This window comes from Podarcis filfolensis (assembly GCF_964270895.1).
Source record: "Podarcis filfolensis genome assembly, chromosome: 2".
NCBI lineage: Eukaryota > Metazoa > Chordata > Lepidosauria > Squamata > Lacertidae > Podarcis > Podarcis filfolensis.
In genome coordinates this window covers 62,681,969-62,708,014 of record NC_139605.1, presented here as the reverse complement: position 1 = coordinate 62,708,014, position 26,046 = coordinate 62,681,969, and the positions used below count along the sequence as shown (strand labels likewise).

At 42.8% G+C, this 26,046-nt stretch overlaps 1 protein-coding gene across 1 annotated transcript; it reads left to right on the top strand.

Annotated features, from left to right (window-relative positions):
- Positions 1-2,091: 2,091 nt before the first annotated feature.
- HMGXB3 (HMG-box containing 3) lies at positions 2,092-25,057 on the top strand. Its single transcript, XM_083594568.1, has 20 exons — positions 2,092-2,412; positions 3,814-3,961; positions 6,118-6,292; positions 6,682-7,245; positions 7,603-7,701; positions 8,479-8,610; positions 9,449-9,882; positions 10,681-10,856; positions 11,212-11,309; positions 12,494-12,592; positions 13,412-13,561; positions 15,675-15,976; positions 17,026-17,153; positions 17,388-17,519; positions 18,720-18,904; positions 19,259-19,478; positions 20,213-20,346; positions 21,434-21,550; positions 21,950-22,159; positions 23,170-25,057. The coding sequence occupies exons 2-20, from the start codon at positions 3,816-3,818 to the stop codon at positions 23,635-23,637; spliced, it is 3,969 nt and encodes a 1,322-aa protein (XP_083450694.1). The 5' UTR covers positions 2,092-2,412; positions 3,814-3,815; the 3' UTR covers positions 23,638-25,057.
- The last annotated feature ends 989 nt before the right edge of the window (positions 25,058-26,046 follow it).

Genomic DNA, 26,046 nt, shown 5'->3' with positions numbered 1-26,046 from the left:
AATGCCTCCCTAACATATTAAATCCACATCAATAGCATAATAAGTGAGTGAACTTTGGACCACGCTATCAGTTGTACTCATTGATTGGGTGGGTGGGTAGTGGAGGAACAGCGAGGCAAGGTCTTCACATCACTATAATCCCTACTTTAGAATAACACCATTAGAATCTGGAACTTCTTTCCTAACTCACCTAAATATTTTGGTTTAAGTGTCTGGACCATGTCCATACCACCTGTGGCCAGTGTATATTGTTTAGGAAAGGATATAACTTAATTAGAAGCACTTCATTGATATCATTTCCTCTTAATGCATTATTTTCTAAGAACCGTTGTAGAGTTGGCTTTCCTCACAGTTCCCATTTTGTATGTTTGCATGTTCTGCTTGATTCCACTACAGGTGCAACATAATGATAGTTGGCTAGGGGACACTAAAGGAAACAAGAATAATATAAACGTCCTTAAAAGGCAAGTAAACGAAGGGAGAAAGCCCCAAGTTTTCAAAAGCCTTGTTTATAAGTAGCACTTCGGGGTAATGATAAATCAGTCGGAAGATGTGGGGGCCCAATTTCCGCAATGCTTTCTGTTCCAAGAAAGGGTTGCGAAGCAGGTTTTGTCCACCATTCCTGCTTTTGACAGGCACTACTTGATCTGTGCAGTGTTATGCTACTTGGCGGGAAGACAGCAAAAACAAAAAAACAGAGTAGCCGCATGCACTAATGTCATCTGAAGAGAAGTAAAGCATGTGGAAAAATGTTCACATTTTGAGATTCATGTTCACGTACAACGCTTTGGACCAATGACGTGGACTTTGCTGAGGAGCAATTTGAAACTGTAGGAAATGTTCAATAGGGTTGCAAAAGCAAGTGAGATGTGACTTGACAATGTGCAGTGGGGATACAACACTTCACCCACGGGCTGTTCTCTCCTTAGCAATACCATCAGGCTTCCATACCCCACAGTACCTACATGGGCGGCAACACGAGAATGGGCTTTCTCTGCAGCGCCTCCCTGTCTATGAAATGTTCTTGCCAGGGGCATTCACCTGGCGCCTTCATTATGCACTTTTAGGTGCCAGGCAAAAATGTTCCCTTTTAACCAGGCCTTTGGTTGATCTGATTTGCATCCCATGCCCTTTAAAAAAAACATTTTTTGGGGGGAGGCTATTGGGTCGTTTTTATTCTTATTATGTATTTTGTGGTTTTATATCTTGATTTTATTCTGTGAACCACCCTGAGACCCCTGGGTAAAAGGTAAAGGGACTCCTGACCATTAGGTCCAGTCGTGGCTGACTCTGGGGTTGCGGTGCTCATCTCGCTTTATTGGCCGAGGGAGCCAGCGTACAGCTTCCGGGTCATGTGGCCAGCATGACTAAGCCGTTTCTGGCGAACCAGAGCAGCGCACGGAAACGCCATTTACCTTCCCGCCAGAGCGGTACCTATTTATCTACTTGACGTGCTTTTGAACTGCTAGGTTGGCAGGAGCAGGGACCGAGCAACGGGAACTCACCCCATTGTGGGGATTCGAACCGCGACCTTCTGATCGGCAAGTCCTAGGCTCTGTGGTTTAACCCACAGTGCCACCCGTGTCCCGAAGCCCCTGGGTATAAGACTATATATAAATTAAATAAATGAATGGGTGTAGTCAGGATTTTTGTGGAGGGGCAGATATTTTGTTGGGGGGGCAGAACCTCACTTTGCTATTTATTGCTATTTATTTTTATTGAATTTTATTGAATGGGAGGGGGGCAGCTGCCCCTCCCTAGCCCCCTTGGTTACACCCATGAGTATCTAGATGACATTTGAGCTCCCTTCTAACTCTATGATTCTAGTGTTTTGAACCATTTGAGATTCCTGCATCGCCGGGGGTTGGACTGGATCACCTTCGGGGTCCCTTCCAACTCCACAACTCTAACACCTGGCGAGCAACCACCTCGCCCTCGAGTAGCACGACTTTTGCCCCTTTACAGCCGCACCAAGATTCTTGTTCTATAGACGCCCTGAGCATCCAACAAACCTCCCTCCCGCAAGGGGCGCGATTCAACTCTATAACCTTCTCTCCTCTCCTAGATAGCCCCTCGGTTCCCTCCTCCCTGCCGCTGTTACCGTAACTCTATGGTTTTCGCCCGCGGCAATCGGCCTGCCTGCCTATTCGCCCGAATGTTCGCCGGCCCGGTGACCTATAGACCCAGGAAGAACTCTCGGGAGCAGAACTTCCGGCACGGCGCTGGTGCTTAAAGCTCTGCTCTGGAGCTGCTCTTAGCAAGGCGTTGAACAGCTATGGAGGCGCCGGGCTCCGCTGAGAGGCTTCTTCGCGAGGCGTGAGCGAAGCGGCCTGGCCGTGGCCGCCCGGTATGCGCGGGCGGCGGGGCTCTTCTCCGCTGGGCTCGTATGAGCGGCTCGTCCCGCGCCACCAAGTGAGTCCCGGTCGGGGCAAGTCCGGCCTCGCTCTCGCCTTTAATAGCAGAAGCGCCGGCAGAGCGGGGCGTGGAGTGTGGAGTCCCCACCCGCAAGGCTGTGGGCGGCGGCGCTGGGGGCTGACAGGAGGGTATCGGGTGGGGCTGGGGGAGCGGGGGGCTGACTTTGGGGGCCCTGCCGCTCGCATCCCCAAATGCCCACCCAGCCCCTCCTTCTGATTTCGCACGGCCAGCCAGATGACTTGGCGGGAAGCCCACAAGCGCCAGCTGAGTGCAGCGGCACCTGCGCGTTGTTTGCATCTTCTTGCAGTTTGCTGCCGTTTGAGGTTATACAACTAAGTGCAGAACAGATTCTGTTGAATAAATAAGTGTTGCCTCTGATACTGGAGAGCGTTGTATACCCCTTGACAGCTTTATCTTGTCTGATCACATGTTAAGGCATGCCAAGTCGGTGGCCGGTGCTACATCTTGTGGTGGTGAATTCCATAGTTCATGCTTCACTCTGAAACGGAAGGTTTTGCCCAGTGCTGTTTTTCTAGAAAAAGGTGCTGGTACTCACCACGAATGCCTCCTCTGTTCTCTTATAATTGCAATGGCACCCACCTGAGAGGTGCCGGAACTGAGTTCCCGTGAGTTCTAGCTGAAAAAAAGCTCTGGTTTAGCCTGTTTTGAATCTCCCACTATTTGACTGCATTGGATGGCTCTGGGTTCTAATATTTTGAGACAGGCTCTAGTGTTTGTTTCAACTAAAAGTGGGACAACTGAAACATTCCTAAGTAGATAGGCTTCTATAAAAACAAAGTGGGGACACAATTCTGTTTGAGGCAAGTACTTCCTTTTGCATATGGCTACTACAGAGAAAGGCCCTCTTGACTTTAGTGTAAATATTATTCCTTTATGTAACTCTATATACTGAGACTAACTTTTTGTTTTGAAAATAATAATAATAATATAATAATAATAATAAATTTATTATTTATACCCCGCCCATCTGGCTGAGTTCCCCCAGCCACTCTGGGCGGCTCCCAATCAGGTGTTAAAAACTGTACAGCGTTACACATTAAAAACTTCCCTGAACAGGGCTGCCTTAAGATGTCTTCTGAATGTCAGGTAATTGTTTACCTCTTTGACATCTGATGGGAGGGCTTTAGGCTTATTTTACAAATGCTCTCAATACATTGAGTGGCAGCTGCTTAGGGCTCAATTTGAGTGTCCAGTTTCAAGAGACATTTATATCCTACAATGCCTGGAGGATGTCAGAAGTACATTCAATTTCTATACTATGTTTTGAAAGCGATAGTTCAAACTCAGCATGGATCTTTCAGCTTTGGTGATTATAGTTAGGATTTTATGACCAGTAATGATTTGAAGAGTGTATAACTTCTTAGAATTTTTCCATAGCAATGGAAGCTCCATATGATGGCAGTGAAGTTACTGTAGTAATGGAGGAAATAGAAAGCACATATACCTTTGCTTCTCCGGTGCCATCTAAAAAGAAGAAGAAATATAGAAGTCCTGGAGATCAAGGGGAAAAGACTAAGAAGCCCAGGTGGGTGATATCTCCCTCCTAAATGGATGTATATTGTATGAAGAGCTTTCCATCTAAGATAACTTTTTTTTTAGTGTGCATTCCTTTTCCAAAAATGTCAGCTTTGTAGAAGTCCACAAAAGTAACTAGCCTGCAAAATTTTTTGCTAGTTTGCAGGGCGAGATGGGCAGCAGAGGTGGGCCAGAAAGCTCCATCTCTCCTCTAGCAGTTTTCTGCCTTGGGAAGAGGGGGATTTCCTCCTTTTGCAGTGATTTGGTTTCTTTGCTGGGCACCGACTACTCCACCCCTTTTCTGCTAGTCCACCCTCTAGTCTGTCTTGAATTCTGTGCACTTGTCTGCACTCATCCTCTGTTAGCTAGTTATATATTTCAGCAAAGTAGGTCTTCTTTGTAAAGAGGTAAGAAAAATCAACAGGGCCTTAGGACTGAGAATAGAAATCACTCTGCCATGGATCTTAATTGAAAAACATAACATCATCACTGGCGCCAGCGTATCTGCTAGTGTATCTGAAAATTTGGATATCTTTTGCTATAAGATCAGTAGGAAAGGTTAAAGTGTTGGATTTGTTCCAGAACTTAAAGTAACACCCAATAATGGCCACCTGCTTGTGCAAAGCAAATCTGCTTGCACAATGAGACAAAAAAAATATTCTACCTCCTCTAGCACCTTGTTCCAACAGCTTCAGAGTAGATTTTGTGGGAGATCTTGAGACCTACCAGTGGGGTGAAAGAAAGGAAGGAGAATCCTCCTTGCCTGAGCAGATGCCCTTTTGCTCTATGCTAGATCTCTCCCTGAACGTACAAGGGCAGCAGGAATGTAGTGTGCCTTGTAAATTTGTGGTGGGAAAACTAAGTTTGTTTCAGAAATAATTCAAACTCTTTGAGTGCTTGAGAGAACTCTTGTCTTGTTTACAGTAAAATAACAGTTTACAGCAGGGTAGAGAGAGTATTAGCTGGTCTGTAAATAAATGCTTGGATCCCTCTTGTACTCTTCTTAGGCATGAAAAGAAAAGTGAGTTTAGGTCAGACAGTCCCTTGCCAACACTCATTCTGTCCCTCTCACAGTCATTTCCTCTGTTTTTCTCGGGTTCAGTTCCTTCAGTACTCATCTGAGTGCCAGAACAGATAATATTGTAAATGAAGGGCTTTGGGACTGAAATAGTAGGTTGAATGGGACCGGGTGTGAAAGTTAAGGCTTTATGTTACATGGAATAAGCCCCTCATTGTGACTGGGTCCATGGCAACTCTAGCTCTGTGAATGATCATGACAGGCATGAAATAAAGGCCTCATGTGCAGAAGCTTCTTGCTTTTCTTCTTTGCTAATCCAGGACTCGGGCTGGGAGGGGGGTAAAGCATTGCATGATACAGGATTCACCACTGATATAAATCTGCCGATATCCAGCAGGAAAAATAATGCATAGGAACATGGAGGTTCCATTTAGCCTGTGATAGAGCTGATTTCCATTCATGTGGCCAATCCTTTTAAAAGCCATCTTACTGGCCATCCCCACATACCATAGTGATTAATTCTAAAAATTAGTCATCAGTTGTGTGGAAGAAGTACTTTTTTATCCTGTGTCTTGAACCTGTTGTCAGTTTTCTGACTGGGTGACCAAAGTTGAGAGGGAGACAACTTCTCTCTAGACATTGCGAGAGAGGAATGGACACATGAATTAAACAGGGAAAGAACAATAGTTTTCTTTAAACAAGCCTGCTTCCTAACCCACAGTTTGAAGTTGGCTTGTTTCAGGAAAAATCATGATTAATATTAAAACACAAGTTTGTTGCTCTAGATCTCAAAACAAACCATGATTAAGCAAAAGCTTCTTCTGGACAGTGAAGAGGAGAGGGCGGAGGATGCAAACTCAAAGCTCACTGTGGCTCATCTTTGTCATGCTCATCTATGGCTTAGTGTGACATCCGAATTCCCCCACTGAAGTTGCTTCCAAGTAATCATGTATAGGGTTGGACTGTTGTTTACCAAATACCTCTTTCAATCTCAATGTGTTTCTCTTTACAAAACACCTTTTTATTTTCTGAATGTTTATTTTAAAGCAAACCTGTAATTGCTGGGCTGGCCCGGGTTCAGTGGATTTGTTTGCTGTCACTGTAATTTGTGACTGGCTGTAAAAGTCTGGTATTTGCTTGCTTTCCAGATCTGCATACCTTCTATATTATTATGACATATACCTGAAAGTTCAGCAGGAGCTCCCACATCTTCCCCAGTCTGAAATTAACAAGAAGATCAGTGAGAGTTGGAAGCTGCTCAGTGTGGCTGAGAAGAGTTATTATTTGGAGAAGGCCAAATTAGAAAAAGAAGGTCTAGACCCGGTAATTCATCCTAAGTAGCTTCCTTTCATGGCACCTACTGGCATGCAAATATTATGTTTTGCTATATATCAAAACCAGCAAGAAATAAAATACTTAAACATCATGGCCTTTTACTTGCTTTTTCTAAACTCTGCTGCTTACACAGTACTGTGTTTAGAGGTAGCCGGGAATAACTTTTTTTAGTATGGAGGAGCATCTAAGTTTCATTGAGTTTCTGAAATGACTGCACACACGTTTGAGGTATGTGTGCATACCTTATCCGTATGCTTTGCTACAGATAAGGAAGTCTTGGTAGAATTTTGCTTTTGCGGCTTATTTGATATGCCAGGAATGTGTTAAAATAGCCAAACTGATGTGTCCTCATGCCCCTTGTTTGCCCTTTTCCATAGAACTCAAAGTTGTCTTCTCTGACTGCTGTGGTTCCGGACATTCCAGGTTTCCGTAAAATCCTCCCGCGTTCAGATTACATAATTATCCCCAAAGGCTCTCTCCAGGAGGAGAGAAGCAAGCAGCACTTGGAACTCTGCGTCACCCAGGGCCAAACAGCATCAGAAGGACTGACAGCTTCTACCAATGTCACAGGTGTTTCCCACAGCACTGTGCAGAACATCCTCTCTGTAGATTCCAGCCACATTGGCATTGCTGAGCAGTGCATTGCCATTGAAGGGGTTTCAGAAGACCCAGCCTCATTTGTTCAGTCAGACACAATAGAAGAAGTTGTTGCATCGGAGATCTTGTCTCATTATGTCAGACCTGATGCACACAAAGGGGCTGGAGATGTTCTCCTGGATGAAGCCTCTTTGGAAGTAAGCGATGGCTATCCCTATCAAGCAGCTAGCGTGGTTATTGAAGAGACCCTGGTAAACAGTTCGGATGCCTCCAATGGGGGCATTGCTGTGACCCAACCACAGCCTTCAGAGGGTCTCTCTGTTGTAGCTGTGGTGACCAGAAGAGTAAGTAAAGCTTTTGAAAGTTTCTTCCTCTTGGCTTTCCTTACTGGGTGATCCAGTGCATTTTTCCTGGGAAATAAATTCCACTGGTTCAGTGGGACAGATACCTAATGTAATCTGCCTAGATTGCAGCCTTATTCTTGTTGCTGGTCACACTCTTGAATAATTGCGAAACAAAATTTATCCAGTCCTGTAGCTTATTCAATAGATCAAGATGGCTGCATCTGTAGGTCTTAACTACCACTGCCCTGTTGTTTTGGCATACTGTGTTTTGTGAATTTTATATTAATGGGGTGGGGAGGACGTGCAGTAAAATTGCTAGAACATAGAAAACACACGCAACCTGTTTCTCTCTTGTAGGACAGAGAAGAAAGTAATTCGTCAACGCCTACTGCACAGTTCATTATGCTACCTCTGTCAGCCCATTCTGCTTTGGAAAATCCAACATCAATCAAACTGGTCAGTAAAGGAAGCGCTGATGCCATCTCTCTTGGAAAGGCTCTTCATTTTTCATGCATTGCTTTTAGTTAGGTCTAGAACACACTAAGCCAGTGTCTTATAGTGAATCAGACAATCAGTCTTTTAGAATATTACTGTTCCTCTGGATTTTCAGTTCTTTGGGTTTTCCAGTCCTTTTACAGGAGACACTAGGGTCTAAACCCAGAACCTTTGCATATATGCAACATACAGTACATGAGGTGATGAGGGTTAATCCTGCCCTCCTCACCTGTGACTCCTCCGAAAATGCAACTCATGCCATAATTTGGCTTGGAAAAGGCCTCCAATAGCAGGCTACAATTCTTTTAAAACAACAACAATAACAACCTTCATTGCTGGTAAGGTTAGAACAGTTGTGGGTGTATGTCTGCCTGTGAGTATGCATCTGTGTTGTGCTTTTTGTCTGTGTGGCCATGTTCACTTTTGACAACTGTTTTGTGTGAATTACAGAATGTAAGCTGAGGGGTTGTTTTTAAAGTTACTGTTCTTAGCATTTTAGTACTGTATCATCAAAAGTTAAAATGGCAGTATTGCTGGCTTATCAACCCGATAACTCTGGGTAAAATGATCTGCCCTAGTTGCCATGCGGAACAGGGATCCAAGTGAAGTAATGGGAGTGATTCTATGCTACTGTCATGATACAGTCTTTTAATGATGTTTGAATATACTTAATGACAGGAAGGAAACTTACAGTTGTGATGAGGTTCTAGCAAAATAATCCATACCCTCTCACTTCAGACAACTACCTACACCCGCAGAGGGCATGGGAATTGCACCAACCCTGGTTGTACATTCACATACGTGACCAGACACAAGCCACCCAAATGTCCAATGTGTGGGAACTTTCTGGGAGGCAAATGGATCCCAAAGGTATGTTTTCAGATTTTAGGAAATGTGACCTTGCACCTCGCTTTTTGTGTTTATTCTTGGCTTTTAATGCATAAAGTAAGTAAAGCTATGGAATGGTTTATTTGTTGAAATGGTGAGTCTTCAGAGCCTTTGTTCTTGGCAAGAAGTATGTGGATAGGGTTGACTCCATACTGTCAAAAATACTCAAAGCAATTTCCTTCTTTTCATAATTCTACAAGTGGAAAACTTATTTGGGGTGTCCTTTTTCTATCTCAGGCTGAGTTGCGTCTAATAAACTGAAATCAGCCATTGCTTTCTGCTCTAACTCCTTTTAAAACCATTAAGTTCATTTTTGAACTGCTGCGATAAAAACCTGAGCTCCTCCCCTCCTGCTCCGGCTTGGCACAGTTGATAGTTAAATGAAAGTGAAGAATGATACTTGATCAACCATTCTTATTTAGTTATTTATTCAAAGATTTTATATCCCTCCTTTTGACCTATTAAATGCACATAAAAATATATAATCCACAATACAAATTAAAGCCCAAGGCACTAGTGCCTGATGAAATCAAGAATCAGTGTGTATTTCCTGTTGTCCCAAAGGTTTTTGTTTTTGTTTTTTTTAAAGTAAGTATGCCTATTTCAAATTAGCTGAATTGCTCAAAGAAAGAGAAATCCTTTTTTTTAAAATATGGTTTCACATCTGCTTATTTGACGGGTTGATATTCATTCCACATTTTCAGCCCTGGAGAATTCCGTGTTTTCATTCTCCATGTCTGCCAATTATTATTTACTGAATGGATTTTAATGCAATATGAAGTATATGTGATGCTGACTTTGAATGTGCTTTGCCTTTCAGGAGAAACAGCCTAAAGGCAAAACTGAGCCAACTTCCGGTGTGCCTTTAAAAACATTGGGGCCCAAAAAAAGTCAGCAGCCATTAGCCTTGGGACAGGCTGTGGTTCACGACAGTGCCTCCAAATCTATGCTGGAGAGCTCCGAAGCAGTTACTCAGCTTCTGAATGCTGCCCCTTCTGGGCAGCAGGTGCAGGAAACGGAATGGGAAGAAGTGATCATCTCGGAGGCTCACATCCTTGCAAACAACATGCAGCCAGAGGAGCAAGGAAACGCCACGGCTGTTATTCAACTTCAAGAGGGCATTGTACAGGCGGAGCCTTTATTAGAACAGAAGGACAGGGAGAATGAAGGGCTGGAGGCACAGGCATTGGTGGAGGTAGCGAGTGCTGCCAGCTCCCTTTCAAATCCAGCTTCTGCCACGAAACATCCAACAGGGTAAGTTGATTTTGTGTGAAATATAGACATTGCATGTTGTGGCGATCACACAGGGTCCCCAGACGTTTGACGGTCTATTGACCCTGTGCCACCACTGTGATTGCTTTCTTCGCTGCCACCAACCCGTTTCTCACGGGTACACACGGAGTCCAGTCAGTTGTTAACATTAACAAATAATCAAGTTTATTTTATAGGCATGAACAAGCTTATGGTTTCAATTAATTTTTCTTGGCAGTTTCTTAATCTTAGTTTATTTACTGACCCAATGTTCCTAACAACTTCAAACTGATTATCCCAACTAACTATCTGACTCCACCTGACAATTCCTCTCTCTCTCTCACCACACAACTCGACCAACCCACAGACTATTCTTCCCTCTTCCTTCTCCAGCTCCCAACTCTCAACTGACTTTCACACAACTCCAACTCTCACTCTAACTCCTCCTATCAGTTTCCACTGGCCAATCACATCACACTCATTTTAACCCTGTCCTTATGACCCACCTAGGAGGCAAACGCCACACATGTCTTGCACTGCTAATTACACTTTTGGCTCCAAATGATTTTCTTGGTGCGCTCCAATGACGTTTTTGCCTCCCAGGCTTTTCAGAGTAGCTCTTTTAGCATGCTTGTATTGACACCTTTGAGTCAATGCTATCTATATTTTAGTGTCTCTTTTTTGACAGATGGCAAGCCTCAGATAAATTACAAGGCTGCCACCTTGCTTCTCAAGCAGGTTGTGACTGCCGCTGGCATAGCTGAACTGTGGAATTCTCAACTGCGTTTCTTCTCTTTTCAGAGCTGATGCTCTTGGCACTGCACCCAAAGGGCAGGAGCAGAAGAGCAAAGCCAAGCCCAAGCCTTCCTTGCTGGCCGCAGCAAGACCCACGAGGGCAATTTTGCCTGCCCCTGTCAGTGTGGCAAGAGAAACCAACACAGAGCAGCCTGCTTGCAGGCAGCCATTTACAAACAATGGTAAAACAAGGGTTACTGTTTGTGTGTGGTGAGGGAAACTGGGTTTTCTGAATGGCAGGACATGAATTGTTGTACCTAGAATTATGCTGGCGGGGTGTGACTGTGAGTGCCTCTTAATGACGAGAAGGCTTGGATCGTGATTTCCCATCAAAGCAGTTTTATGTTTCCAGGACTGTCAGTTTGCTTGTAAGAAAAGAGAGCCTGCACATTTGTGCTTTGGTCTCTTTGAGATTCAAACATGATTTGCTACACCACATCCCACACTGCATTTGCTAGACCGGTCAGGATAAAATGCAGCATATTGATGTGTATTGTTCACATATCTTAAATGTTCCATGCTTGTTTTTTATTTAAGAAAAAAACTCCTGTGTAAGAATCTCAGGACTGAAGCCTAGCACTCTGAAGCAGCTGGGCCAGTCTCCCTTGCAACCACCCAGTGTTGAAGAGCACAAGGTAATGCTGGTTTTTGCCTGAATTCATGCTCTTCTATTGTCTAGGAATGTAATTGTTAGCATGTTACAGAATTCAGTTTTTTCATGTAAAGTGGGGGGAAATTTAGTTTACATAACTCGTTTAATTTCGTGTGGCTTATCCTGCAAACATCAGGCTCTGGCCTACAGATTTCTATTCCTTGGACCCTGAGCATGAACTTCAGGAGCTTGGAAATGCTTCTTGCATTATACTTTGCAAATGCTTCCTAAAATTAAAAAAAATACTCAGTAGCGTGTGTGATACTGTGTAATCTTTTTAATTACTTATTATTTATGTTATGCACTTTAATCCCACCCTTCCTCTAAGAATCACAGACTGTATACATAGTCCCCACCCCTCCATTTTATCCTCATAACAAGGTAGCTTGACTGAGAGGATGTGTTTGGACCAGAGTGCAGAGCGGGGGTTTGATCTGGCCTTTCCCCATCCTGGTATGACCTGCTACACTATTACAGTCTCTAGGGGAAATTTCAATATATATAGAGAGAGTATTCTGGCCTGTTCTATTTCTAGTGAAGTCGTTTCAAGGCCAGTTCACACTGGGAACAAGACTTGGCTTTGCTACAACCTTCTCACCATGTGTGGTGTGAACTGTAACATTTGTGTGTAGACTTCATAATTAATAAACTCTGCTCACATAATCCATCCACCCCAATTCTGTGGCAGACAGTTATATGAGCTGGGCCTACTCGAGTTCAAGCATATGTTTTCAGCCTTTGTTCACTATTTGTGCAGAGCATAACCTATGGGAATATTAGGCTTAATTATGGGGAAATGCTAGCGTTGCCTTCTGTCTGCAAGCTTTAGGCTGCTCCTGTGCTCCTGTGTGTGTTGCATTTACAGGCCATGCATAGTACAAACTGGCCTTCAGACAGCAATTTGCTGTATATTTACGGAAGAGTGAAAATGAATAGTAAAACATATGAATGATTTGCTTTTATTGACATGAGGTGTTTCATGTTTTGTTTTGGTATATAAGCTGCCTTGGGAGGGCTTTGCTGTAAAGTAGAGACTGGTGTCCTGGTGATATGTGGAGGGAAATAATCAAAAGTATGTTAGGTACAGATGACAGTCTAGTAGAATTTCCAACAGTGCATATGACTTGAGTCTTATTTTTCTCTTGCCTCCTTGATCTCCATTGAAAGCTCCGTGGCAGCACAGACAGCTCAGCATCTCACGTCAAAGTGGTGGAGGTCAAACCAGATGTATTCCCTTCCTATAAGTACAGCTGCACTGTAACCTTGGTGAGAATCCTTTGTCACTGCAGCACCTCAGGAGAATGCAATATGTGGCTTTTTCTCTCTCTTTTGCTTTCTGTTACCAGGTGCATGGTTTTCCTCAAATGAGAACCCCTTGTCTGTTTTTAAAAGTAGGCCACGGTTTTGCTGTGGTTATCATCTTTGATACTGTCAAAGCACTTCAAAGTTTTGAAACTTCTTATTTTAGGAACTGGCTAAGAACTGAGGCTGGTTTACTTGTATAAACTTCCTTAACTGCTACTGACTTTTAGCTGACTTCTACTGAAAGCACAAGGTGGTGTTGCCCATGCTTTGAACTGCACAGCCCCTTATGAACTGGTTTCTCGGTCAGCTTCTACCTCCCTTTCCATTCATAAGCATTTGTAGTTTGATTTGCCCTGAAACATCACAGCTTCTAGTCAGAGAGCATGTGTGGGTTTCACTTCTCACCCGCTGGTGGTTCATAGTAGTGCAGTGAAATGGAAAGTGTACAGGTTGTTATCTTACTTGATGTTAATCTCTTTTGAACACGGTTTTCCATGACATCTTAATGGAATTCTGCTTCTGTTTTCCCCTTCATCAAAACCGGCATCCAACCCTAACCCTATTATGTTTGCTTGAACATCATCTAGCTAAATGCTTGCGATAATTCTTGTTAATGCTGAAGCAAACAGTTTTCGGTGGTTGTTGGTGTGGTGACTAATGCCATTGCTGATTTTTATGTGTTCAGGGAAAGTGGGTAGTGTAGCAAGTTCTGTAGGTCTAGCATCCTCCTGGTACATGTAAAGCAGATTGGATACATATTTGGTCTGTCTTTTTTTGTAGGATTTGGGGTTGGCCACTTCACGTGGCAGAGGGAAATGTAAGAATCCTTCTTGCAGTTACGTGTACACTAATCGGCACAAACCAAGGATCTGTCCCAGCTGTGGCTACAATCTTGCCAAAGACAGGGCTGAGAAAACAGCAAAATCCCTGGTGAGTTGTGGCTGGTCTTTTGTTTTTTTATTATTCCTTATAATTGAGTGTACTACTCTAGAAATCTCTTTCCTATTGGCCTGTGGTTTTGAATGTGGTGGGACCTGCTTCTGAGTAAAATTAACTGGTTGGGTAGTATGACAAATGTGTTTAGAAGCTACATTTTATAACTATTAGTTCTTGATACCATTCTGGTTTACTTTTCATTGCTGTTTAAAGCGAGAGAAAAGTAGGCTTAATTTTGGAAAGACAAATTCCGTGGCTGCTGTGGGTTTTTTATTTTGGGGTTTTATGCTATATAAAAAGTAAGGCTTGTTTCCTGTTAAAAGGGGTCTGTGGTGGGGCAGAAGCAAGAATTCTTGGAGACTTTCAGGGGGTTGGAAAAAAATTCTGGAAAATAATTCAAGGGGGTATAATAAATATTATTATTATTATTATTATTATTATTATTATTATTATTATTATTATTATTATTATTGGCCTGCCCTTCTGACTGGGTTTCCCAGCCACTCTGGGCTGCTTCTAGTCTTAGCATAATTAATACGAAGTGACAGAGTTCTGCATTTTCTTTAAAATCTTTGTTCTGTGCTGTTGCTTTGCTGCAACTGTAACCTTGGTGAAGGGTTTGTGGATGGGTGCTGGGATCACATGCTCCATTCCTAGCTCCTCCCCTCTCATTCATGAATTATCTCTGCTGGTTAAGAGTTAACCACGGTTCAGGATTTTATTGGCACTGTTAGCCATAGTTGGCAAACTACTTTGATGGTGTGCTCTTAATCAGGGTTTGAAGCTGGCTACAAATCTTGGTTAGCAGATCAGCTAACATGATGAGCTAACTCTTACCATTGATAAAATCAGATGGTACAAATTGCATGCAACAATGGAGAGTGTTCGGAAAGGACTGTCTGATATTGTGGCACATTCCTGAACCTTTAACCATGGTTAAAATGTTGTGCTGTGTAATTATCTGTGATTCTGCAGTGGTCTTTTAAGGGAAAATGCTGAACTGTTCCCCTTTTAATTAAGTTTTCATTGTAGCTGTCTCTTCACCTCTCTCCCCCCCCCCAATCTGCCCTTCAGCTTTAATATAGTGGTACCTCGGGTTACATACGCTTCAGGTTACATACGCTTCAGGTTACAGACTCTGCCAACCCAGAAATAGTACCTCGGGTTAAGAACTGTGCTTCAGGATGAGAACAGAAATCGTGCTCCGGCGGCGCAGCAGGAGGCCCCATCAGCTAAAGTGGTGCTTCAGGTTAAGAACGGACCTCCGAAACGAATTAAGTACTTAACCCGAGGTACCACTGTACTGCAGATTGACACACTGTTGGGGTGTAAATTCACTAAAGCAAAGTGTGTTTTGTTTTACTATCCTAAAGAGCCCCCTAGTGTTCCTTGATGTACTTAATTTCCAATTCCTTGATGCACTAAATTTGAAGCTGCACTTCTCAGACCTTCTGTAGTTAACAGGCAGCAGGTTAATAATTGAAGACTATTTGCACATTTCGAGTGGGATTCACTTAATAAACCCCATCAGTGGAAGACCTGCACCAGGGCTACCACTTGCACAACAGGGCTTCCCCTCTCTTCCCTCACAGTGTCCCCCCCCCCTTTGCACAAATCCCAAATTGGCACTTGGGAGGCCAGGAAAATCCCCATAACTGGGGGGGGGGATCCTTCTTTTGGGCAAGCTGAAATGCTTGAGCAGACGCAACATGGCACTGAATTCCATTCTTCATACACCTGTGAGAGTGTGTGGACTCTTCCACAGTTAACCTTAGCCTTCTTTAGGTATTCAAAAGAATGTGTGAGGGCTCAAACTGGGTAGGGGTGTGTGGGCTCATGGGCGGCAGCTCTGCCCCTTCATTTCCTAGCCTTAAACTGCAAAGATCTGCAGGGAGATTCTAATTGTGTTTGGCTGAATATAGTTAGAATCTCCCCTGCAATAGGGAACCTTGTGCAGGCTTTCTGTTTGAGCTGGGGCTCAGCACACCCTTGAGAGTATTACCAAATCACTGTTTTTGTGTAGTCATCACATAAATAGCAGAAAATAAGATCATTTTCGAACCCTCAAACATCTTGGCAGATAATCAAAACGAATCTTTCTTTCTAGGAGGTCACCTCTAGCCCTGTAGATGTGCTGAACACCAGTGAGCCTCTAATTCAGTCCCAAAAAGAAGTCCAGCGTCAGTCCACCTTACAGCTTCTTCGCAAAGTAATACAGATACCGGAGAACGAATCGGAGCTGGCTGATGTTTTTGCACTGATTCATGAACTCAATAGTTCGCGGCTCATCCTGTCCAATATGAATGAGGAGACGGTCACCATTGAGCAGACCTCTTGGTCAAACTATTACGAGTTTCCATCATCCCAGTGCCTTCTCTGTAGCAGCCCTTTGTTCAAAGGAGGACCAAAGTGAGTGAAGAATTGCATTGATTGCCATTCTTCTCAAGCGGATGGGGGCGTGTCTCCAAATGTCACTGTACTCCCAGCTCCAGTCAGTCTGTGGCTGAGGTGGGGGTGGGTGGGTTCTGACTGAGCAATACTTGGAGGCCACAGGTTCCCTGCTCCTCTTCTACAGGGATTGCTCTTTAAAAGAAAGTTTTCCTTGCTCTCATAACCGGTTCATGCATTTCGAATCTTAAGTAAAGTGTAGCACCTGCATTTTAGTCATATGTTCCTCATTGGTGGTGAACAAAACTGACAAATCAAATCACATGGACAAGCTAGTCTACCAGGACTGGTAAGGCTATTGGCCGCTATGTTTGTGTGTCGCTTTCTCCAGACATACCACACATCCTGAAACTAGAATTATATTTCCTTCTCTCTTTTTTTTTCCTTGAGAAAATGAAGTGTGATTTGAACATCCAGATTTTCTGCATCTATGTACCCATAGTAGGGTGGAGGTGCTGTCTAAAGAGGCATTGCTTCTGTGGATTCTAGATCATTTGTTCTATTTACAGGTTATATACTAAGAAATATGAGAAAGAAGCAGACAAATCTGGCTGCAGTTTTTCTTCTTTTTTATGCTGAGTTTTATCTGTGACATACATTTGTGTTTTTGTTTTTAGTCTGAATCTAAGAAAATATTTACTGTTGTTTTTTTATCAGCAAACCACTTAGAGATTTTATTATATTCAGTGGTATGAAAATGTTGCTTGTGAACAAACAAAGATAATTTAGATTTTTTATTATTTACTCATTGAATTTATATTCCGCCCTGTACCTGGAGGTCTGAGGGCGGTTCACAAAATAAAATCAAAATATGAAACCACAAAATACACTTCAAACACACCATCAGGGTGGCTTTCCCCTCCAACTGGAGATAACCTGTGTTTTAGGCTGTGTTAAGATTTCCAGAAAGGGGTTAAGGTATTTGCTTTCAGCTAAGCGTTTGATCCTACTTCTGTCTTTCCTGGCATTTCTTAAATTGAAAACAATTTCCTTTCCATCTATTGTCATAGTTCTCTTGCGGGTCCTCAAGAGTGCTGGTTGTTGACAGCTAATCGGCTGCAGGTGGTCACTGCTCAGCTCAAGGTGTGCGTGAATGTGCAGTGCTTGGCTCTCCACAGCTTCAATGATATATACACCGGTAAGAAACTGTATCAATAAACTAGTATATTGGAGCCTTAAGCTTCAAAGGGGGGTGTATAAAAGTGTGTCATGTGCATTGTGTTCTTCTGTTGTGGTTTTCATGCGTTTCTTCTTCACGAGGCTGCGCTATGTTCTTGAATGTGAGCAGAGTTTCTGAACTTGGGATCTGAGCTATCTTCTGAATTTCTAAATCCATAGTAAGAGCTGTCTTTGTTTCTATTTTCAATTGTAGGCTTGTTTAATGTGGGCAACAAGCTTTTGGTGAGCCTGGACCTTCTGTTTACAATAAGAAATCATATTAAACTCGGAGAGGATCCTAAAGTGGCAGTCAGCAGCATCTTGGAATCGGTGCAGGAGCAGACTGGTATTGATAATTCCCTTTCTCCTTATTTCCCAACAGCTTTGCACCCTTAGTTTGCTTGGAAATAGGATGGTTTTTCTGTGAGGGGGTTTAAAGTAATTGGCTTTTTCCAACCAGTTCTTTCCAAATTAAGATTCCCCTGCACTTTATTTGATGAGTTTGTGAAAATATCTGTTACCATTCAGAAATCTACCCAGCAGTTGTGACTGCTGAGTCAACAGTTTTTAGCCACCATTTAACATTTTCTCCTTGAGAAAACAGTGGCGAATCAAGGACTATTTTAGCAGATTACCTGGATGCTTTATTTAATCAGCTGACTATTGTGGAATGGAGGGCTTTGTAAGAGAGATTAGTATTTTAGCTACACAGGACTATAGGCAAAAGGGCCTGTTGGTATGATGTCGGCTGAAAAACTATGAATGAATGCTTTTCCTGTGTCCCAAAATATGCAGAAGATGAGACTACAGAACCTACCCAGCAGGATTGTCTGACATCTTTGGATAGGGATTTGCTGGCAGTGTAAAGTTGCCTTCACTTGATCATTGGGTACTTTTTCTTCTGCTTTTCCAAGAATAGAATGTGAAAGTTACTGAATTAAGCTGACTTTCTTTTTGCTCAGCCATGGTTTCCCATCCATTGTGACTGATAGTTGTGTCAGTGCAAGTATTCTTCTTTATGCAATAGAATGTGGAGAAGGGGGAAAGTCCTATTGTGCTGATAGTAAGCCTTGTGTGAGCACAATTATTTAGTTGAATACTGCACTATGTCTGTGAGTGGCATATTCTGGAAATGTGTTGGATTCACTGTAGGTGTAGCTACAACTGGAGTGCAGGGAAAAGGAAGCAGTGCCTGTTTCCTGACACACCTTTGCTGTGGGTGCAATAAGGCAGTCATACAGAGTACATAGCCTGTTCTGTTCCCTGTCATCTCTGGGGACCTACACAGGTGGAAATATCGCAGTGTACCTGAATTAAAGGGAGCAGCATTGCTCAGATAAAATTTCTGGGTAAACTGTAATTCAAGTAGTACTTCTGTGACTTTCCAGTGAGAGTACAGAGCTGGAAAATAGGCAGTGCAGAAGTATGTTCCTTCAAGCTTAGTATTACCATTTATTCTATTGTCCTTCCCACAAAATCCCATTCTTAGGGATGACGATTGTCTGAGGCTTCCAGACTAGTTAAATGGTTCTCTTTTTATCCCTAGAGAGAAACCTGAGCACCGAGGAGCTCACTCAGCTCGAAGAACTGCTATGTAATGGCTATTGGGCCTTTGAGTGCCTCACTGTCCGAGACTACAATGATATGATCTGTGGAGTCTGTGGCATCGCACCCAAAGTTGAAATAGCCCAGAGGAATGTGGAAAATGTTTTGCTGCTGAAAAATATTGAGGTAGATTATCTTAGGCATGCGTCACGTGCTCCAGTCATACCTTGAATTCTGCTGCTTGTTGTATTTGTTTGTAGTGCTACTATGTACTGGCTCAGTTTATAGCCTTGTTTGTTCCAAAGTAGGAAAGTGAGAAATTGGCAGCAAAATTTCTCAGGGCATTCTCTTCCTCAAACCTCTTCCTGAAGTTCTGAGAAGTGAGTGGGGAGTACTGGGACAACCCAGAGCTAATGATACTGTGAAATTCAAAGCGGAAAGTAGAATTGATTTCTGTGTGTAGAGTTGAATAGGGCATATAATTGTCTTAAAATTAAGTCATTGGTTGATATTTTTCTTACCCTCTTCTTCCAATGCTAGTTTACTTGGCCAGAATTCTTGGCATCTAGTGAAGTAAACGTGGAAGACTTTTGGTCCACCATGGAGACGGAAGTGATAGAGCAGGTGGCATTCCCCTCCAGCATCCCAATCACAAAGTTTGATGCCTCTATCATCTCCCCCTTCTTCCCACCACTGATGAGGGGCACCGTGGTTGTCAACACAGAGAGAGAGAAGAACCTTGAAGCACATATAATGCCAGGTAACTTGTTTCTCTGGAATGGTAGCTTTATATGGTTTCCAAAAGGACACTAAGAACTGAGCACCAAGGCAGGAAATTTAGCCTTGAAATTGTTTTTAAAAAGGCTGGTGGAATTGGCAAGGGCTGAGTAGAATGTTGCCAGCTCTGTATGAACACTGCTGGAAAAAATATTTCCCACAGTGAGCTGCCATAGGGAAGCAATAACTTTTTTACGCTTTCTATCCTGTTTTGTGCCCATAGAGCCTATGCACATTGGTACAACATCTGCTAGAATATCCTTAGGTTGGCATGCATGCAGAAGCTTCATGTTGGCCACATTAAGTGATAAGGAATGTTTTCAACATTATCATTTTTTCTGTGGAGCACCACACGACTGAGAAGACCTTTTAGACCAGGCGTAGGCAAACCTGGCCCTCCAGCTGTTTTGGGACTACAGCTCCCATCATCCCTAGCTAACAGGACCACTGGTCAGGGATGATGGGAATTGTAGTCTCAAAACATCTGGAGGGCCGAGTTTGCCTATGCCTGTTTTAGACAAAGGTCTTGTGCCCTCAGTTTCATCTTGCCAACTTCTGGTGCTCAGCTTAGATGCTTGATGTCTGTCATTCTAGGAATTCAGAATTTGTGAAGTGGCTTAGCTTCCTGCATTCTGGTGCAAGGCAAGGACTGTATTGTCATTTGTAGAATTAATTAAAATGTTCTCTTCTAAGTGAGAATTACACCTTGCTCTTTAGGTAATGCAAGTGTTCTAGTGAGGCTGATTCAGGACGAAACCTGTAAAATGGAGCAGATTGGTTCATACAGTGAGGAAGAATTGCAGAATTTCTTGACCCAGTGCAGCGTTCCCTGGGAGGCAGAGGACTCAAAGGTAATGGAGGTTTTCTGTAAGCACATAGCAATCTCTGGCTTTTGAATTGTGTGCTGCTTCCGTGTCCTCTTGGGATTCAATTACAGAGGGAAACAGAAGCATATAGTGTCACTTCAGTATGTTTGGAAAAGTAAATGGCTTGATGATAGTACTGTGCAATTCATCTTGAAGCTTCATGGTATTATTGTTGTATTATCAAGGGAAGCCTCTCTTTTTTTGGCATTATACAGACCAGCGTTCACCAGCCTGGTGTCCTCCAGATGTTTTGGACTACAATGGTGCTGCCTGGGGCTGATGGGAGTTGTAGTCCAAAGCATCTGGAGGGCACCGGGCTGATGAAGGTTGATACAGACATAGTCTATAAGCTTCTCTCAAAATATTCTTCTGAGGCCCTTCTTCATGTGCCTCCTCCATGAGAAGGCTGGAGGGTGGCAATACAGGAATGGGCCTTTTCTGCAGTGGCTCCCCATTTGTGGATGCTCTCCCCAGGGAAGTTTGCCTGGAGTCTTCATTATACACCCTTAGGCACCAGGTGAAAATGTTCCTCCTAAACCAAGCCTTTGGCTGAGTGACATCCAATGCCCTTTTAATATGGGGGGGGGGGGGTTGTTGGGTTGTTTTTATTTTTATAATGTATTTTGTGTTTTTATATTGTGATTTTATGTTGTAACTGCTCAGACCTGTGGGTATAGGGTGGTATACAAATTCAATTAATTAATTAATAATATAATTTATTAATAATTAATAAGGGAAATGATTACATGAAATAATTAAATAAGGGAAGTTCTTATATTGGATATTGTTAAAAAGAAAGTATGTACCGGTAATGTGTGTGCTTAAAAAAACACCCAAATGTTTTCCCTAGTTGAAAACACATCCTGGGGCTAATATGGTAAAATCTATTTGAGAAAATATCATTTAAAAATATGAGGCTGTGATGGGAATAGGGTAGTTCATGAAAAAATAAAACGGGAGAGTCTGGGGGTTTTGACCCTTGCAACCTTTACATGAACTTATAACTACACCACATTTTGTCTTCCTGTTTTGTCTCTCTCATGCTGATTTTTCTCTGTGACATATTCCGTAGGAGCAGCTGTGTCTTTCTCTTCTGGCTCTATATGATTTTGTACAGAATGGGACACAGATCAGTCAGCCCCCAGCACACTTCACTGGAGGGAAAGTCTACAAAGTCTGTCCACACCAGGTGAGGAGGATTAAAAATTGCACTAGTTTGTTTAAATAAGCCTGTTTCATAACATGGTTTGAATTCCTCCTTATGGTTCTCCAAGGAGGAGGAGAAGCATGCAGATCCCACGATTGCTGCAGCTACTTCCCTTTGCAACAAACCACAGCTTATCCATATGTCTCTGGATCAGGGAATATGCTCTGGATCATGGTGTTAGGACAGTCCATGCTCTTTTCTTGACTGTCACCCTAGAGAGAAACTTAGACAGAATCTTCCTCTATAGAATTCAAGTTGTTCATTTGAAGAGAGGCTTAAGTTATCAGGGCAGCATTTGAGAAGTTTAGGGTGGAGCCTGAGACATGCTTCCTTATCTTCCAGTGTGTTGCACCAGATCAGTTACACTTTTTATCTCCCCAGGTTGTGTGTGGCTCAAAATACATTGTGAGGGGAGAAAGCCCCCGGGACCATGTGGACCTCCTGGCCTCTTCACGCCACTGGCCACCAGTCTATGTAGTAGACTTGGCCTCCTCTGTGGCATTGTGTGCAGATATCTGCTATCCTGACTTGACTGCTCAGATGTGGGGGAGGAACCAGGGCTGCTTCTCTGACCCCATGGAGCCATTAAAGGTTAGTTGCCTTGCATCGGTGCACTGTTTTCAAAGCTAGTGAGATCATCAAGGGCAAGCTTGTCTTCTTAAGAGGTGCCTTTAAGAGAAGGTGCTAAGGTGGTGGGGACTCTGAATTGTCAGGGGTTGTTCTTCAGATAACATGAGCTACAGCTTCCTAAGGCATATGCTATGCTATCTTTCTGATATTATTTTGCCTACTGTAACTTCATTAAGGTCTAATTTTGAGCAGTATAATTACTCTGATCAGACAGTATGGGTGTTAAACATCTACAGTTGAGTTACCTCTGCAGTCTTCTTCTGCCTTCCTTTTTAGCTCCTATTCCCCTTTGTCCAGCTCAGTGTTTGTCAGCTTAAGCAACACATTTCAATGGGAAATGGGTCTCTGTGTTACGTGTTTTTAGAATTCATTTGTTTTTAGTTAGGCAATGAATAGAAGGCCATGCAAATTGGTAAGAATGAGAAAGACAGCCCAATATGTGTTAAACTTCTTTTAACATTGCTATAACCTGGGAACCTTGTGGTGAAGGACGGCTAAGGAATTCAGTAATATAGCAGTAATATTTTTATCCTAATTGTTCATTGTAGGAAAATCGGCCCCAAACTGGTATTACTTCTCTAAGCAATAATTTTGGGCTTTTCTCTCCCTCCCCTCTTCCTCACTGATGGGGTTATATACATAAATATGAATACAAATGTATGTCCAATTTCAAATGCTTTGCATGGGTTTTTATTTATATCTTAGTCCATAGCTTGATCCATACATTTGTCTTGCTGTGGAAATAGTCAACTATTATTCCTGCTGTACACATGCAGAACTGAGCATGTTAAAGTGTATGATTTACTCAAAGAATCTTGGACTAATTAGAGGTTCAGATCTAGTTGCCCCTATCATACCATGCTGACTCTTCTTAAGATATTTCTCTTATTGCTTAGGCACTTCTGAAGGAGTAAATTGCAAACATTATTATGATACATGAAAGGTAACTCTCCCCCTTTCTCTTTCATCAGTTTGTGTCTTGCCCAGAACTTCTTGACAGACACTACAATGTAGATATGACCAGTGCTGAACATTCCGTTCAGCATCCTGTCACCAAATCAGCGTCTCGACGAGTAGTTCACACCGGGACAGAGCAGAGCACTCAGGGGGACGCAACAGCTCAGTACCGTTCCCTCTCCGTTTGCCGGGAACTGGAACCCTACGGTGCTATCATTACAGCCATCAATGACAGCAAAACCAATAACGTCCGTCAGAGGCCTATAACCTTTGACAACGCAATGCACTATTATCTTTATAATCGCCTGATGGATTTCCTCTCCAGCCGTGAGATTGTGAACAAGCAGATTCACGAGATTGTACAAAGCTGCCAGCCAGGTGAGGTGGTGATCCGGGATACTTTGTACCGCCTAGGTGTGGCCCAGATCAAGACGGAAATGGATGAAGATGAGGAGATCCAAGGGGAGGATGGTGTTGCATAATAACATGGTCTGAGGTGGTCATCTTAGCCATAGAAAAGAGAGCTAGGCTGCAGATACTCTGGGCAGCTGTCACTCAGATACGCCCCAGGCCTGAGCAGCTTTGACAGCTTATGCTGACCAAAGAGTTGTGTGCTTCCATTAAAATCTGGATTGGGTTTTTGATCTGCAGACCAGCTAGCTGAAAACAGGCAGGTTTCTCCTCCCCAGGAGCTACTTGAATCCCTAAGCCCGCTGGGATAGCGTGCTGAACGGGAGAAGACAAAGGGTTTCCAGTGGCCTGAAATTTGCAGAAATGGATTTGCAGAGGATCATCAAACCTGTTTTTCGAAGTGTGTATGTTGCTGGGTGTCGGGATCATAACAGGAGACGACAGGGAGCCGCAAGCTTGTGTGACTCTCCCAATATTATACCCTGAAGTGGGTGACCATAATAGATCAATGAGCATTTGGAGCCCCAGCTGCTACTTGGTTCCGTTCTGAAAAGACTTGAACTTAGACTGACTTTCAGCACCAGTCAGTGTTTGAAGGGGTGAGAGCACATCTGCTCCTCTAACTCATTCTGACTCTACCTGAGAAGCTTCTATGTTACTTAGTGGTTGAAATCCAGAGTGAGCTGAAGTTTTAATGGCTCCGTGCATTAAGGTAAGAGCTGTTCTGCCGTAGGTTATAATTATCCTGGCTAGCATAGTTATTATAAAGGTTCTTCAGGGATTTCTGTGTTTTGGATGAAGCATCTGGATCAGGAGAGGATTTTCAGGCACTTTACATCCTATCCATGGACTTGATAGAAGATTGTCTGTTGCTATTTCTAGTAACATTATTAAAGAGTATTTGTGCATTGGTAGTGGGATTCAGTGAACACAGCCCAACAAGAGATGCTTTTATTATTTCCCCAGCTGATACCTGTTAGGGAAGGTGTGCAACACTTACTGCCTGGGCTCTTTGCAAACCACTATGTATGCTCCATTTCCAACATTTACGAAACTGACTTGGGCAAATTTAATATGGTTATATTCACTCCAACACTTTGTCTTGAGGAGACCAGCATCCTTCCTCCTGTGTAATATGTTGAAATGTGGTGTGTCAACTCTTTGCATTATTACCCACTGATTCCCATTCACTCTTGCCCATCCATAAATCTGGAAAGTGAAAATGGATTTCCACTATAGCTGAAAGCAGGAAATTCTGGAACGTAGGGGAAGAGTTTCCACTGTTTTATTCAGATTTGTGGTGTGGTTTTAAAAACTTCCTTCCGTGAAGGATTCTAGTGTGTATTGTGCTGTAAAACAAACCACCACCATAATGAATTTTCAAGCAAAGCTTGTGATTTGCTCTTAAAAATGCTAATTTATGAATGACACTTTTACAGTCAGTGAAAACTTTAATAAATTATCTCTTCCAGTGTTTGGAGGGTGAAACTATTTGGCCTACTGTGGAATTTGTTGTATGGCACCTTAAGGCTGTTGAAAGTGACTTGAAATACTGCTCCAAAGTTCAAGATCATAGTTACCCAAGATGTGGAAGGGAAAGGTTTTGTGAGGTCTGTATCATGTTAAGATTAATTTCAAACATCTGTTGAAACAGAGTATTGAGATGTGTAGAACATTGCAGAAGCTACATACTGATGCTTTATCAACTTAGTTATGGGTGGCTAAAGCCTTGGGGTGGGGCATAGGTTATCAGGGGGAAAACACATGAATTACTAATATTACATTTATGCCCCACCTTGCCTACAAGCAGCTCAAGGTGGCATGGATGGTTCTTTTGCCATGCCCATTTTATTTTCACAACAACTCTTAAGAGGTAGGCTAGGATGAATGAGTGGCTGGCTCAAGGTCACCCACATGAGTTTCATGGCTGAGATGAAGTTTTTAAACTGGGTCACCGCAGTCCTGATCTGAAACTCTAGCTCTGAGGTTCCGACACGGCACCTGTGAGCACTAAGGCATTCAGAGACCTACCAGAGGAATTTCTTGAATCACCTTCAGGGCAGATTTTCAGTGTTAACATAGTCCCAAGTTTCTCTTCACTCTCCCCCATGTTGTCTGCTTCGGCCCTCCTATCATTTTGTAGCTGGGAGACTTGAAAAAGAAAGAGAGAGCAGCCTTCTTTGTAGTTGATGTCCAATAAGAAGAAAGAACAGTTTAATTGGACACCAGAGAGAAGAGATAGATTTCTAACTGGATGGTATCAGCAAGGGGACGTTAACTAAAGCTTTAGGTAATGCTCAATTAGTGCAGAATCTCATAGAATTGGGCATTTGTGTGCCTGCTTTGTCTTTAAACAAACCTGTACTTTACATGGTTCATAAGTAAGTACATTACCTGAGGCATGTTTTTTTTTTAGTCTATCAGAACTATTCTCAAACTCACTTATTTTATTATTATTATTTATTACACATTATTTAAAA

Coding starts and splice junctions, on each gene's coding strand:
- HMGXB3 (XM_083594568.1), top strand. CDS start 3,816: ATGGAAGCTCCATATGATGGCAGTGAAGTTACTGTAGTAATGGAGGAA. Junction 7,246..7,602: donor TAGCTGTGGTGACCAGAAGA/GTAAGTAAAGCT, acceptor TCTCTCTTGTAG/GACAGAGAAGAAAGTAATTC. Junction 18,905..19,258: donor TGCTGCTGAAAAATATTGAG/GTAGATTATCTT, acceptor TTCCAATGCTAG/TTTACTTGGCCAGAATTCTT.